The sequence below is a fragment of the Benincasa hispida genome, chromosome 4 (assembly GCF_009727055.1).
Source record: "Benincasa hispida cultivar B227 chromosome 4, ASM972705v1, whole genome shotgun sequence".
In the NCBI taxonomy this organism is placed as follows: domain Eukaryota; kingdom Viridiplantae; phylum Streptophyta; class Magnoliopsida; order Cucurbitales; family Cucurbitaceae; genus Benincasa; species Benincasa hispida.
Genome location: NC_052352.1, coordinates 64,819,964 through 64,832,869, shown reverse-complemented (window position 1 = coordinate 64,832,869; position 12,906 = coordinate 64,819,964). Strand labels below are relative to the sequence as shown.

The following is a 12,906-nucleotide window of genomic DNA, read 5'->3' as shown; positions in this document are numbered from 1 at the left end:
TCTTTTTTCTTCTTTTTTATTTTTTATTTTTTTCTTTTTTTTATTTTTTTTTATTTTTTTTGAGGTGGGGCTGATGTGATAATGTTAATGACTACTTAATTTTTTTTCTTCTAAAATTAAACTATAAAAATTTAAGAAAAAAACATTTGAGATCATACTTACTGTTTCCTTATGTGATTTTGTTCTTAATTTAATTTTCACACATAAAAGATAAGTTATTATAAAAATAATATATATATATATATATTATATATATATATATATATCACTGATAGAGTTAAAACGACATCTATCAAAGAATATTAACATTTTACTATTATGTATAAATAGTTTTTCTTATTTTTCTCCTAAAATATTTTAAATTTTCTTTTTTAAGTTATCGTAATTATTTATTTATTTTTTGACAAAATCTTTTAAAGTTTATTTTATATATTGTAAATTTAAGCGTCAGATAATGGTAATTGTACAATATATAGTCAAAGTCAAACTTTGTCCACCAATTTCATTAATCAAATTCGGTTCTAGAAAACATTTTTATCGAGGAAAACAACATAAACGATATTGAAAGAATTTATCTATTTCTAATAACGATCTTCAAAAACATTCTGCCAAATATTTTTTTTAAATAAAAATCACATCTAATCAACTCAAATAAATGTCACTTATCTTATCGAAAAAATTCAAACCTTTAGACTATGTTTATTAAATCGTAATGAAGATTGGTGTAATGGTAATAAGATTTTATTGATGGATCAACTATAATGAACCTGAATCGCAAATGTCATTGAATTACTTTCGATCGTGTTTACTTTAGAATTATGAATTTTTGTCACACTTACTGTTATCGTTACCATTATCTCTGAGAGTCAAACAGTAACGGTAACGGTAATGGTAACAGTAAAAATATTAAATTAATGATTTTGCTTATGGAAAAGTAATAATAATGGTAACAGTAAAGGTAATGGTAACAATAACGCTATAACGTAATTTCCTGACAATTGGATTGAGCACATTCCACGTCAATCAATTTACATTTTTTTATTACAGATTTGGAAGTATATCCCATGTGGCAGATGCAAACACAAGTAAACAATAGTAAAATAAATAAATGGGGCCTACATTTTACATTACTATTGATTTATTAAGTTTTTACTAGGATAAACGGGACATTAGTTTTAAAAGATAGATTTCATTCTCAGAGCTTTATCCTAAATTTTTATCTAGTATTTGTAATTCTAGATTTCGATACATTTTCATTATTTTAATCTTAATAATTTTATACTTTTCTAAAAAAAAAAAAAAAAACTATAATTTTATACATTTAGAAAAAGAATTATAAAAAAGGAAAAAAAAAGAGTCGAGAGAATTAAAAAAAAAAAAAAAAAAAAAAAAAAAAAAAAAAAAAAAAAGAGTTGAGAGGTTTATTCTTTTGTTAAAAATAAGAGCTGAGAGGTTAAAACATATTTCTTACCTATATGCAGTTTCATCCCACTGTTAACTTGTCCTCGATTACTCAATTAGTATATAGTTCATTTTCTTATATGTTCAAATTCTCATACAATAAATTTAATCTTCAATCCCAAGTAGAACCATAATTTTACATTTTTAGAAAAACAATAATAATAATAATAAAAGAGTTGAGTTTTTTTATTCTTCTTTCCTTAGATCGGATGTTCAAATTTTTAAAAGAAGTCAATATATTTAGATTCAATAACATTGTCTACAAAATAAAAAAATATTTCATTGGCATGTAAATATAATAATTAAAAAGATTGTCATATATCTACTAGTGTAGTAGTCTGTAAGGAGATTTTACGAAATTGGTTGAAAATCGCAAATGGTAGAAATTAAGGTCCTTTTTTTTTATAACAATTCGATTTTAGTTTTCTGATTTTGAAATTTATTTGATTGTTCCCTTCCCAAATTTTAATTATGATTTTCACCGTCCTTAAATAACTATTGAAATTCCATAGTTAAATTCTAAAAATAAAAGCGCTTTTTTTTAATACTACTTTAATTCCTATACTTTTGATTTTGCTTCATTTTGATATTTATACTTCAAATTGTTCATTTTGGTCATTAAACCTTCAGCTTTGATACATTTTGGTCCCTATACTATAAAATTTTCATTTTAGTCTTCACATTTTTAATTTTGATTCATTTTGGTCTTTATACTTTTAAAAAGTTATCATTTTGATCCCTTTATTTTTCCTTGTTACTTTTTTTAGAGTTCAAGAACCAAAATAAACAAAAATTGAAAGTACAGGAATCAAAATGAATATTTTGAATGTAGAGAGACCAAAATGAATAAAAACCAAAAATACAAAGACAAAGTAGTATTTAAACTTTTTTTTATTTTTTATAACTTGGCATGGTTTTTGAAACTATAGATAGAAATTGAAAAAGCAAAATATAGAAACTTATTGTCGCACCCTAGTAACACTTATAGTTTGAACTAGTGTTCATTTAAAAGTTTAATTTTATAAAAATAGAAAATAAAAAAATAATTAATTAAAGATGGTTTTGTCTTGTCTCTAAAAGAAGTTGACAACAAGGAAAGAAGCAAAAACAAAAGAGGAAGGATGAATGATGCGCATTTGGGGCCTGGATCTACTGCCAAACCTTAGCTAATTTCTATATTTTGCTTCCTATTTTATCAAAGCATCATCTCAAAGTCAAACTATCAACCCAAAAAAAAAAAAAAAAAAATGAAAAAAATGAAAATTTTAATACATTTCTATTTTACAAAAGAATCAACCTCTGGTATTTACAGCACAGTTCCCAATTCTGGAATTAGCTTTTCAAAATTTGGACAACATTGGATTGCTTGCCCAATGAGTAATTCAATCTCTTTGGCCTTTAAAATAAGCAAAGTTGAACACAAGATTCAGTAATGAATACGCTCAATAATTATTTCTCTTTTATTTTGGTTAAGTTTATTATTACACTTTTAAATTTATATCTATTTATTCTTAATACTTTCAATCTTTTATCTACTAAGTCACTAATTTAAGGGTTTAGTATGTTACTGTTATTTTTATATCTAATACGTTTTTGATATATTTATTTTATTTTTAAAAAATTTAATTAATAATTGATCTTTTAGATATAATATTGATTTTAAAGATCTATTGATACATAATTGAAAGTTTAAGGATTTATTGGACACTTTTCAACATTCAGAAACTTAATAGACATAAAATTAAGAGTTTAAAAATCTATTAAACACTTTAATTTTAAAGTTCGAGAACATATTTGACAAACTTAAAAATTTATGAACTATTTTTACACTTTCACGAGTTTAAGGACTAAATGGATGCATACCTCAACTATTATACTAAATTATAAGTTCAGTCTCTAGAATAGTAAGTTTGTATCTCTTTTATTCCTAAACTTTTAAACGTGACTACATTCTTTAACTTTCAATTTTATATCTAATAACTCAATTTTAAATTTTGTGTCTAATATGTTTCTGAACTTTGAATGTTGTATGTAATATGCTTTTGATAAAAACATTTTATCTTTTTAAAAAATTTAATTGATGGTTGATCTATTATTAGATATAAATTGAATTTTATGTCTAATGAGAACTTTAAAATTTCAATTTATGTTTTGTACATGTGAATTTTTTTTTTTTTTTAAAAAAATAAGGATATATCGGATTCAAAATTGAAAGTTTAAAAATTTAATAGACATTTTTCAAAATTCAGAAACTTAATGGACATGAAATTAAAAATTGAAGAACCTTATATAGACGTTTTTTTAAAACTCAATAGCATATCTAACAAACTTAAAAATTTAGGGACTATTTAGACATTTTTAAAAGTTTAAGGATTAAATAGATATAAATCTCAAAATTTAAGAATTAAATTTGTAATCTAACCATTTATTTTTAATTTATAAATTATTTATTATTCAAGACAAAAATGATAGTATTATATTAAAAGACGGGCAAAAATTGAAAGCATATTCCCTTTCATAATCCATGGAAAACAATTTTAAATCCGCAACCGACACTTCCATTTTATCCTCTTATTTTTAACTCTCAAGATTTAACTCGCGACCGTGATTCTACGAGCATCACAGCCAATGACATAAGGCCACGTCTCCCAAATTTACGCTTTTACGGCTGCTGTCCACGAAATTTGTGATGAGCTGGCTGTACTTGAAACCACCTTCCCAAACAAAAGGCCTTAGCGGACGTGAACCACTTCCTTCAACCACTAGAAAGTAGAAACGTGATACAACCAATCAAAAAATTAATTAATTAATTGAAATCCGATAGGGTCATGTTTGTTCAATTCGCATATTTATGGAGGCCGATAAGGCTTGCCTTTTTCCCTCGGCAGGCTTCCAGCGATCAGAACCCGACGGGACCAACCGTTAAGATCCCACCGCGGGAAAAACTCTGAAACGAGCGCTCTCGCGGTCCGTTCACAAGTCGCAGCAATTCCACTTCATTTCCGTTTCAGCTCGGGTTCTGATCCCCGTAGATCTACGGTAATTTTCTCCTCATTTTCGACTTCTTCCTTGTTTCTTTTTTTTTTTTTTTTTTTTTTTTTTTTTTTTTTTTTTTTTTTGGCTAGATCCGTTATTTTATTGCTTGTTCCATGAGTTTTTAGAGCGGGAAGAGATTTTGGAGCTTTCGAAAGCGTTCTTTCGTGTTTACTGAAGGTTGAATTTGATAATGTGGTTACGGTTTGATTGGAAGTGTTTGACTGTTCTGATTTGATTTCTTTGTGCTAGAAAGTTGTTAATTGGATCTACTTCATTGACGTATTTTGTTTCGAATGAGTGCTTTGATTATTAAGATGTCAGATCTGATAAGGCTACGGCAATTCTTCTATGTATACCTTTTTGCTTTTTGCTTTTTCGTATTACAATGGTTTCTTATGAGATGAACAATGAATCATTCGGTTAAGGTTATAATCATTTTCTCACATTCAGATCTGTACTTCATTGTAAATGCTTCAAGTTATCTGCTTCGGGACTTAACCTTGTATCTTTTATGATTCGCCTGTTAAGTTCATTCTTACAAGTCATCTGAGGAAACAAAGACGAGAGTAATTTGACGTGCAACGTCTTTGCTTTAGTTTCAAAGAAAAGTTGTATCGCTGATGTTAAAATAATTTTGTTGGTTAATCCTAATGTGAGGAAATAAATGAAATCATACTGGGCAGCATGTCAAAATGTTTTGTTAGGCATTTTCTTTTAAAGCATCTTTCGATCTGAATTCTGACGTTTACTGCATTTCAATCCTTTTGGTGGAGAAGGAAGACTTCCTCGGAGATTGTTTTTTAAATACAGTTTCCAAAGTGATTTATCTGTTATTGGTCTTAAAAAAATTGTGAAGTTCAATGTCATTGTGTTTGCAGAGATTGAGAAATGTGTTGTTTTTAAAAGGGAAGAACACCTCATTTGTTCAAAAAGAAAATCAGTAGGGTAGAAAGCTTTCAAAAACCAACTAGCCAAACACTAAACTTATATTCCGAAAACATCATATATTGAAAATTGTTTTCAAAAAACTATTGCCTTTTTGTGAGACAATTTTGGTTGGTTACTCGTGAGTAAGGTTGGACAAGGTGGTACATCTGGAATTGGACTATTTAAATCTTCAACGATGTAAAAAACCAACCATCCATATGTGGAGACGTTCAAATATTGGCAGTATTTATTATGCTACATTGTTCTTCCGAGATCTCATTGACAGCCAAATATTTTGTAGTTATTGTGGGAATCACATGGATCTGTTTAATCTCTTGGCTGCCTTTTGTATTTTGGAGTTCTTTCAAATTTTTGTTGGTCTCTTTTCTCAATAGATTTTCCCAAGTGCTTAGGAGTCTCTTATCTATCTCTCTCTAGCTCCCCTTCTGGATGTTACTGACTGCTGGGTGTCATACTAAGATATATGTACATTTTTCTTCTTTTTGGTTCGTTTTTAACATTGGAAATTCTCGTCTTCTTTAACGAGTCAAAACTATTTTCATTGTCGTTGTCTACAGAAAGCAGAAATCACCGTATCACGATGAAGGCACTTATTCTTGTTGGAGGATTTGGAACTCGTTTGAGGCCATTGACCCTCAGTGTCCCCAAGCCACTTGTTGACTTTGCGAATAAACCCATGATCCTGCACCAGGTTTATTATTTTTTTTCCTTTTATCCTCCTCCCTCCGCGACCCCTTTGTTCAATAAGTTTCTAGTAACCCTTCTAATATGATAGTTAAAATTTTACCATTTATTTCAAAGAAATATTGAGATCAAATTAGTGTTTTTCTAATTCTAGTTGTAATATAAATTAGATATGGGTAATTTATATACATTTTCTGGCAAATCCCAAACGAATATAAATTAGAAAATGTCGCAATGTTAACTGCTTTTAAGGATATGATTTTGTTTAATTGTGCTGCTGTTCTGAAAAGCCATTTTCTCCGTCACTGTCCAGATAGAAGCTCTCAAGGCTATTGGAGTGGAAGAAGTGGTTCTGGCAATCAATTATCAGCCAGAAGTATGGAAATAGAACTCTGTTTTATTCACCTACTTTACTTGAGATTTGCAGTGATAGATGTAATAAATCTTTATTTCTGCAGGTAATGTTGAATTTCTTGAAAGAATTTGAGAAAAAGCTTGGAATCAAAATCACATGCTCTCAGGAGACAGAACCACTTGGAACAGCTGGCCCTCTGGCCCTTGCAAGGGACAAACTGGTAAATGATTCAGGCGAGCCATTCTTTGTCCTCAATAGTGACGTTATCAGTGAGTACCCACTTAAACAAATGATTGAATTCCACAAGAGTCATGGGGGAGAGGCATCAATCATGGTAACCAAGGTAAAACACTTTCATTCTGATATATTCGAGCATTAGTATCTCTTCATTTCATTAATGAAAAATGTTGTTCCGTTCTTTTTTTTTTTTTTTTTTTAAAAAGACACTTAAATTCAGATATGTTTTTCTTCATCATCTGACAGTTCCTTCCTTCAAGTCAGTAGTTGATATCTAAATCTTCTTGTAGGTGGATGAGCCTTCCAAATACGGTGTGGTGGTCATGGAAGAATCTACAGGGAAAGTTGACAGGTTTGTCGAGAAACCAAAACTATTTGTGGGCAACAAAATCAATGCGGGAATATACCTGTTAAACCCCTCTGTTCTAGACCGAATTGAACTGAGGCCAACATCCATTGAGAAAGAAGTGTTTCCTAGCATTGCCGCAGAACAAAAGCTTTATGCAATGGTACTGCCAGGGTTTTGGATGGATATTGGACAGCCAAAAGATTATATTACAGGATTAAGACTTTACCTAAACTCTTTGAGGAAGAACTCTTCATCAATGTTGGCCGTTGGGTCTCACATTGTAGGGAATGTTCTGGTGGATGAGACTGCTAAGATTGGTGAAGGATGTCTGATCGGTCCAGACGTTGCCATTGGTCCTGGTTGTGTTGTTGAGTCGGGAGTTAGGCTATCTCGATGTACTGTAATGCGTGGAGTGCGCATCAAGAAGCATGCTTGCATATCGAGTAGTATCATAGGCTGGCATTCTACGGTCGGACAATGGGCACGTGTAGAGAATATGACAATACTAGGAGAAGACGTTCATGTGGGTGATGAAATTTACAGTAATGGTGGAGTTGTCCTGCCGCACAAAGAAATCAAATCTAGCATTTTGAAGCCTGAAATAGTAATGTAAAGGTGTGTGTATTTGCATATTAGTGGGATCCCTTTTTGAGAGCAGTGTCTTAACGTTGTCGTGATCGAATTTTACTAGTTTTTCTTTTTTCTTTCCTTCTTCTTCATGGGCGCAGCGTAATGTCAGTGTCTGCTAGTTCAAGTTCTGTGAGTGAAGGGTCAATTTCCTTTATCAAAGGACGTTTCTTGTCATGGTCATACAATGTAATATTTTTGTGTATATAGGGGAAATAATTTATTGATAAATTTTCAGTTTCTTTTTTTCTTTTTTTTCTTTTTTTTCTTCTCCAAAGAAAAATGATTTGCTTCAGCTTCTTGATAATCGTCAGGCGTCAGTTGCTTGAAGTAGGAGTTACCCAGTGGTTGATACTTGATATTAAGAAAGACAGATTCTAACCTTTCGCATAACTATATAGCATACTGCATCAGCTAATAACAACTTTCAGCTGTTCCTTGAAATAATAGGAGGTTCAAATCTCCCTATCTCCATTTGTTGTATTTTAATTATTTTGTTATTTTTTTTTCAAATATTTCATATTCCTGATATTTACACAACCGTTATGGAATGTTTGCTTTGTAAGACAGCAGTCCTATGGATAAATAGGTATAAAATAAGTATGTACCCACATAACCATTAAATTGATGGAAAAATTGAAGATAAAAGGTGAGAAATCAACGTAGATGGCCTTCATTTCTTGATTTGTGCTCGAGATTCTCAGGACCATTTTTTGTTTAAAAGAAATCCAAACTTCTTCCTCTTTTGATTCTACTTCTGCAAGCAAGAACAAGTATCGAGCAGTGAAAACATTTCTAACCATAGAAGATGCAAATTGAGGTGATGGAGGAAGAATCGAGAAGCGGGAAAGAGAGATCTTTGCCGTGTGTATTTTTGTTGTTTTGGTAATTTCACGGGCCTCAAAGAAAGCCATCTGTACAAAAATCCCATAAAAGGTGGTATGCTCCAATAGAAATATGCAAACCTAATATCATCTGAAAATGGACAAAAGGGCACGACTCTGGTGCAAATATATCATCAATTTACAAAAGAGAAGGTTAAGGAGACTACTATATCAAAAAACAGAAGAGATTTCAAGCCTCATTAACGTTTAAGGAGAAAGCCTCAGAGAAAATGGGGGCCTGTGATGCTCTATTATACTGTGCCCAATAGCCAAAATGTTACCAGAGATGATATAGCAAGTAGGAACCATGAGATAAAAGCAAAAGCCACAGATATTTCGATCTTGCTACAAGGAATATGAGGAGGTAATCTGCAGTAGTCCAAGTCCCTTGAGTACAGTATGGCCACACCAGCAGACGACGATGCAGCTGCAAGTGAAAGCGTTGCTACGACCTGCATTCCAAGTAGATGAATTGATGAGGTTGCCATGCTAAAAGAAATTAGTGGATTCATCAATGAAGCAAGCTTTCCATAAGGTAATAGTATTCTCGATTGGTTTTAGAATTTGGATTCTTCAAAATCTGGAATCCTATTACATCCATTTATATCTATAGTGCTGCTAAACTACGCTGGAAAATCACAAGGTCTCTGAATGCGATTCTGGAATATGCTTACATCTACTGGCTTGACGACTATGAAACTACGACACTACTTAACTAACAGCAACATTTTAGAAATCATAACATACGGATCATTTGGTTATAGGTCTTGTAATATTCATTGGGATGTCTAAAGATTTTGTCATAAAAGTTTTCTTCTTTCTCAAACTTGACATAGTTAATTAGAAAAATAGATAGATCAATTTTCTCGTAGTGTACTTTTATTCTTCTCAATAGAAGTTAGTTATTCCACTTAAAAAATGTCTTCATGCTTATAAACACTTCACTACAGCAGCATAAATGCTTAATCAAGGCAATTAAGTGGTTAAAGCTGATCGAAATACACACACCTTTACATTACTATTTCAGGGACAGAGATACTCACCCAATTTCGATCCAAATCTTCACGAAATTAGAAATATAAAATGATATTAACAACATTCAGTAGTTTTGAGTCCATTCTATTGTGATATTTATGTATTTGGATAGTTCAAGGACAGAGATACTCACCCAATCTCCAATTGCAAATAGACACAATAGAACTGAATTCCGCAGGCTTTTCTTCATACGCAAAGCATGCAAATCAAGGCATGCTAGTCCAAAGCTCCAAAGAATTTGAAGCCCCATGGAAGCAATTAAGTAACTGATCGAAATAAACAGAGCCAAAATTAGACAAAAACCACCACTTTTCAATAGAACTACAGATAGAGTGGTTAAAGCTGACTCATAAAACCATGAAAATATGAGGTAAAAATCAGAGGAAGCAGTTTAATTAACATTTGAAGTGGAAAGTTCTTGCATTAGCAAGTTTTGGCACCAGAAAAGTTCCATATATTCAAAAGCATGGCAGGAACTGTGAGCTCCCCTGAGTACGCTAAGTTGCAAACTACCACACATCCCTAACGTAAATGAAATCCTAAAAAGTTGATTCCTATAAAAAGAAGAGTTTTGGGGAAAAATCCACTACGGAGAGAATAAAGGATGCAAACAGCTATATTTGAAATTCCATTAGAAAATAGAGACTGCCGGTATCTGCATTATTCTTCCTAAATCACACAATACGGGGTCCAAATACTTAGTTCACTGAAGGACCATTGCCACATAAAACAGTAACATTATGATAAAAACAAATGGGCAACTTAGATGCAAACAACTAGTAGCCTACATAAACGAAAATGGAGGCTAGGATGGACTGTAAGACTAAGATCAATAACACTGCTCGTGGGGTCTGCCCAAAAAATACCACAGCACATGCAGGACATATGTATTGCATTTTAACAACTTTCAGTCTAGTCTACTATTCAGGAATGTAATGCCAACAAGCTAAAATCTCCTTAGGTCATAAAGAACGAAGTAATTAAATCAACATACAAGAGAAAACAAGTTTTAAAGGCATGATGCAAGGGATTAGTACAGACGAAATAGACCTGGAAAAATAAATCTGCGAATTCTAATTAGTCTAGGCACTAAAAAACATAATGTAAGAAACTTTGTAATTAACAAGTAATAGTAAGAACAACGAAAGGGTCGAAGTTCTCAGTCATTTGAGAAAGACCTTAATCTCATACCCAACAATCAATAATACTCCAAGAAAGGAAATGGCGCAGGCAAACCATGCAATATTTTCGTTACTTTCCCCTATTGAATTGAATTTCTAAATTCAGAAACACCCACAATACAAGGGGTCCAGGCAAGAATGAGTCCACATTTCTTAGTCAAACAAACGAAATTGTACAGATGGGAAAAGGGTTAGCATTATTACCAGAAGGCAGTGGAGTTGAAGAAGCCAGGAGCAGTGATCATAAACCCAATCGACGCAGCAGCGAAGAGCCATTGCGCACATCTGAGTGCCAGCCCGCTCATTCTTCCAGGACTCCCAAACATCTCAGCTCTCCTTCTAAATCGGGAGCTTCTAAACCTCCTAAACAAGAGAAGATTAAGAACGATGACTTGCTTCAATGGCTTAGCACTCAGCAGTTCAGCCGAGAGTTGAATCTGAAAAGTGAAACCCAGAAATGGGTTTGTTGGAAAGAATTAGAAAAGAAGAAAATTGGGATGGTGGAATTGCGAGATCTTTGACTCCCGATGAGGAATGTTCTTTTCCATTGACTCTAAGCTAAGCTAAGCTGTCACCCTTTTTCCTTTTCGTTAACGAACCTTAAGGACGTGGCGCAACCTTATTGGTAGCGATATCACGTCCGGTGAACCGATGTGAAGGTTTATCTCCACTCACGTTCACGGGTTGTTGTTTGAGCAAAATTTCTTCTTTCTAGAGGGGTTTTCGACAAAAGCGGTCCTGATGGAAAGCGAAAGAAGCTTTCGGTCGATCCTTTTGTTTACAAAATACCGTATCGGTGCTTTTTCTTCTTCCATTTATTTGTTATTCTCCGTGAGAAATTACTTCTATGCCCCCATCTCTGTGTAGAGCAGAATCGACCAGTCCTGAAAGCTGCGGCGATAGCGACGAAACGTAGCTATCTGTGCGATTATATCTCTGAGACTTCGATTGTGATCGGCAATCGGAAATGGAGAAGGAAACGGAGAAGAAGATCACAGCCCATCAGCTAAACCTAAAACCATTTTTCCATGTATTGAAGCCCTAGAAGAAGAAGAATGGCGTGCGGCTGCTGCAAGAAGAAAGATTTCGATGCAACTGGAATTTTGTGTCAATAATTTTAACCTATTTATATATCTATCTATATAGTCTATAACTATTGACAATAGTGGTACTTTAGGAGGGGGAAAATCTACTAAAAACGAATTAATAGTAAAAAATAGAAAGAAAAAAAATATACAAACTATTTACATATTATGGCAAAAAATCATATCAACAGATATTTTTTTAAAAAAATTCAAAATTACCCTCGATTTCTTATGGCGATTTCCGATCTTCTTCTTTTGAGCTTCATTTTCATTCAATTCCAAAACAATTTCGTTCAATTCTGATCATTCGCCGATTTTAATTCATTTTCTTCTTCTTCATTGATCGATTTCATTATTCTTCCCCACACAGCTCGGAAGTTTTCATTCTTCTTTGTCGATTCCATTGATCACACAAATACAGTTCTTCTTCTCCTTCTTCTGTTGTCTTGTAATGTCACACATTTCGTTACAGAGTGAAGAACAATCCTTCTTTTTTGAATTTCACAGTATTCTCTTCACTTTAATACTTTGTTCTAAAAAAAAAAAAAAAAGGACAACAACTATTCTTGTATGCCCAATTCATAAATCAAGTTATTGGACTTTTCCTCCATAAGTCCAACAAGTTGTTGTATACAACACTGCGAAGCTATTTTGGAAGCCAGTTGTTGTATATAATAGCTTATATAGTTGGAACATTAGATTCTTAAAATTTTGAATGTGATCAACATCTTATTCAACTTGATAGTGCATAAATGATTGATGATGTATAGTATTATTACCCATCTATCTCATATAGACAGAGATAGTGCTCTATCTCAGATAGACAAATATAGACGTTTATCTTTATCTATTTGTGATAGACAAAAATAGAACTCTATGTGATAGATAGAGATAAACGTTTATCTTTGTCTATCAAGGATAGACGAAAATAGAGCTCTGTCTTTGATTGATCTTCACTTGAGAGTTTAAAAGAGCTAAGTATGTTGAAAAGTAGTCTTTTATTTTTCTAGTGAAGTAACTTCAT

General features: G+C 32.3%; 2 protein-coding genes across 2 annotated transcripts; one reads left to right on the top strand and one right to left on the bottom strand.

Moving 5' to 3' along the window:
• The first annotated feature begins 4,296 nt into the window (after nt 1-4,296).
• Nucleotides 4,297-7,928, top strand: LOC120075467 (mannose-1-phosphate guanylyltransferase 1). Its single transcript, XM_039028883.1, has 5 exons — nt 4,297-4,500; nt 6,003-6,136; nt 6,443-6,505; nt 6,588-6,827; nt 7,012-7,928. The coding sequence occupies exons 2-5, from the start codon at nt 6,026-6,028 to the stop codon at nt 7,681-7,683; spliced, it is 1,086 nt and encodes a 361-aa protein (XP_038884811.1). The 5' UTR covers nt 4,297-4,500; nt 6,003-6,025; the 3' UTR covers nt 7,684-7,928.
• On the bottom strand, nt 7,768-11,894 carry LOC120075468 (CASP-like protein 5B2). The gene is made up of 3 exons (XM_039028884.1): nt 11,002-11,894; nt 9,750-9,882; nt 7,768-9,033 (listed from the first exon to the last, which is right to left on the bottom strand). Exons 1-3 carry the CDS (start codon nt 11,121-11,123, stop codon nt 8,833-8,835), a joined length of 456 nt encoding a protein of 151 aa, XP_038884812.1. The 5' UTR covers nt 11,124-11,894; the 3' UTR covers nt 7,768-8,832.
• Nucleotides 11,895-12,906: the final 1,012 nt, after the last annotated feature.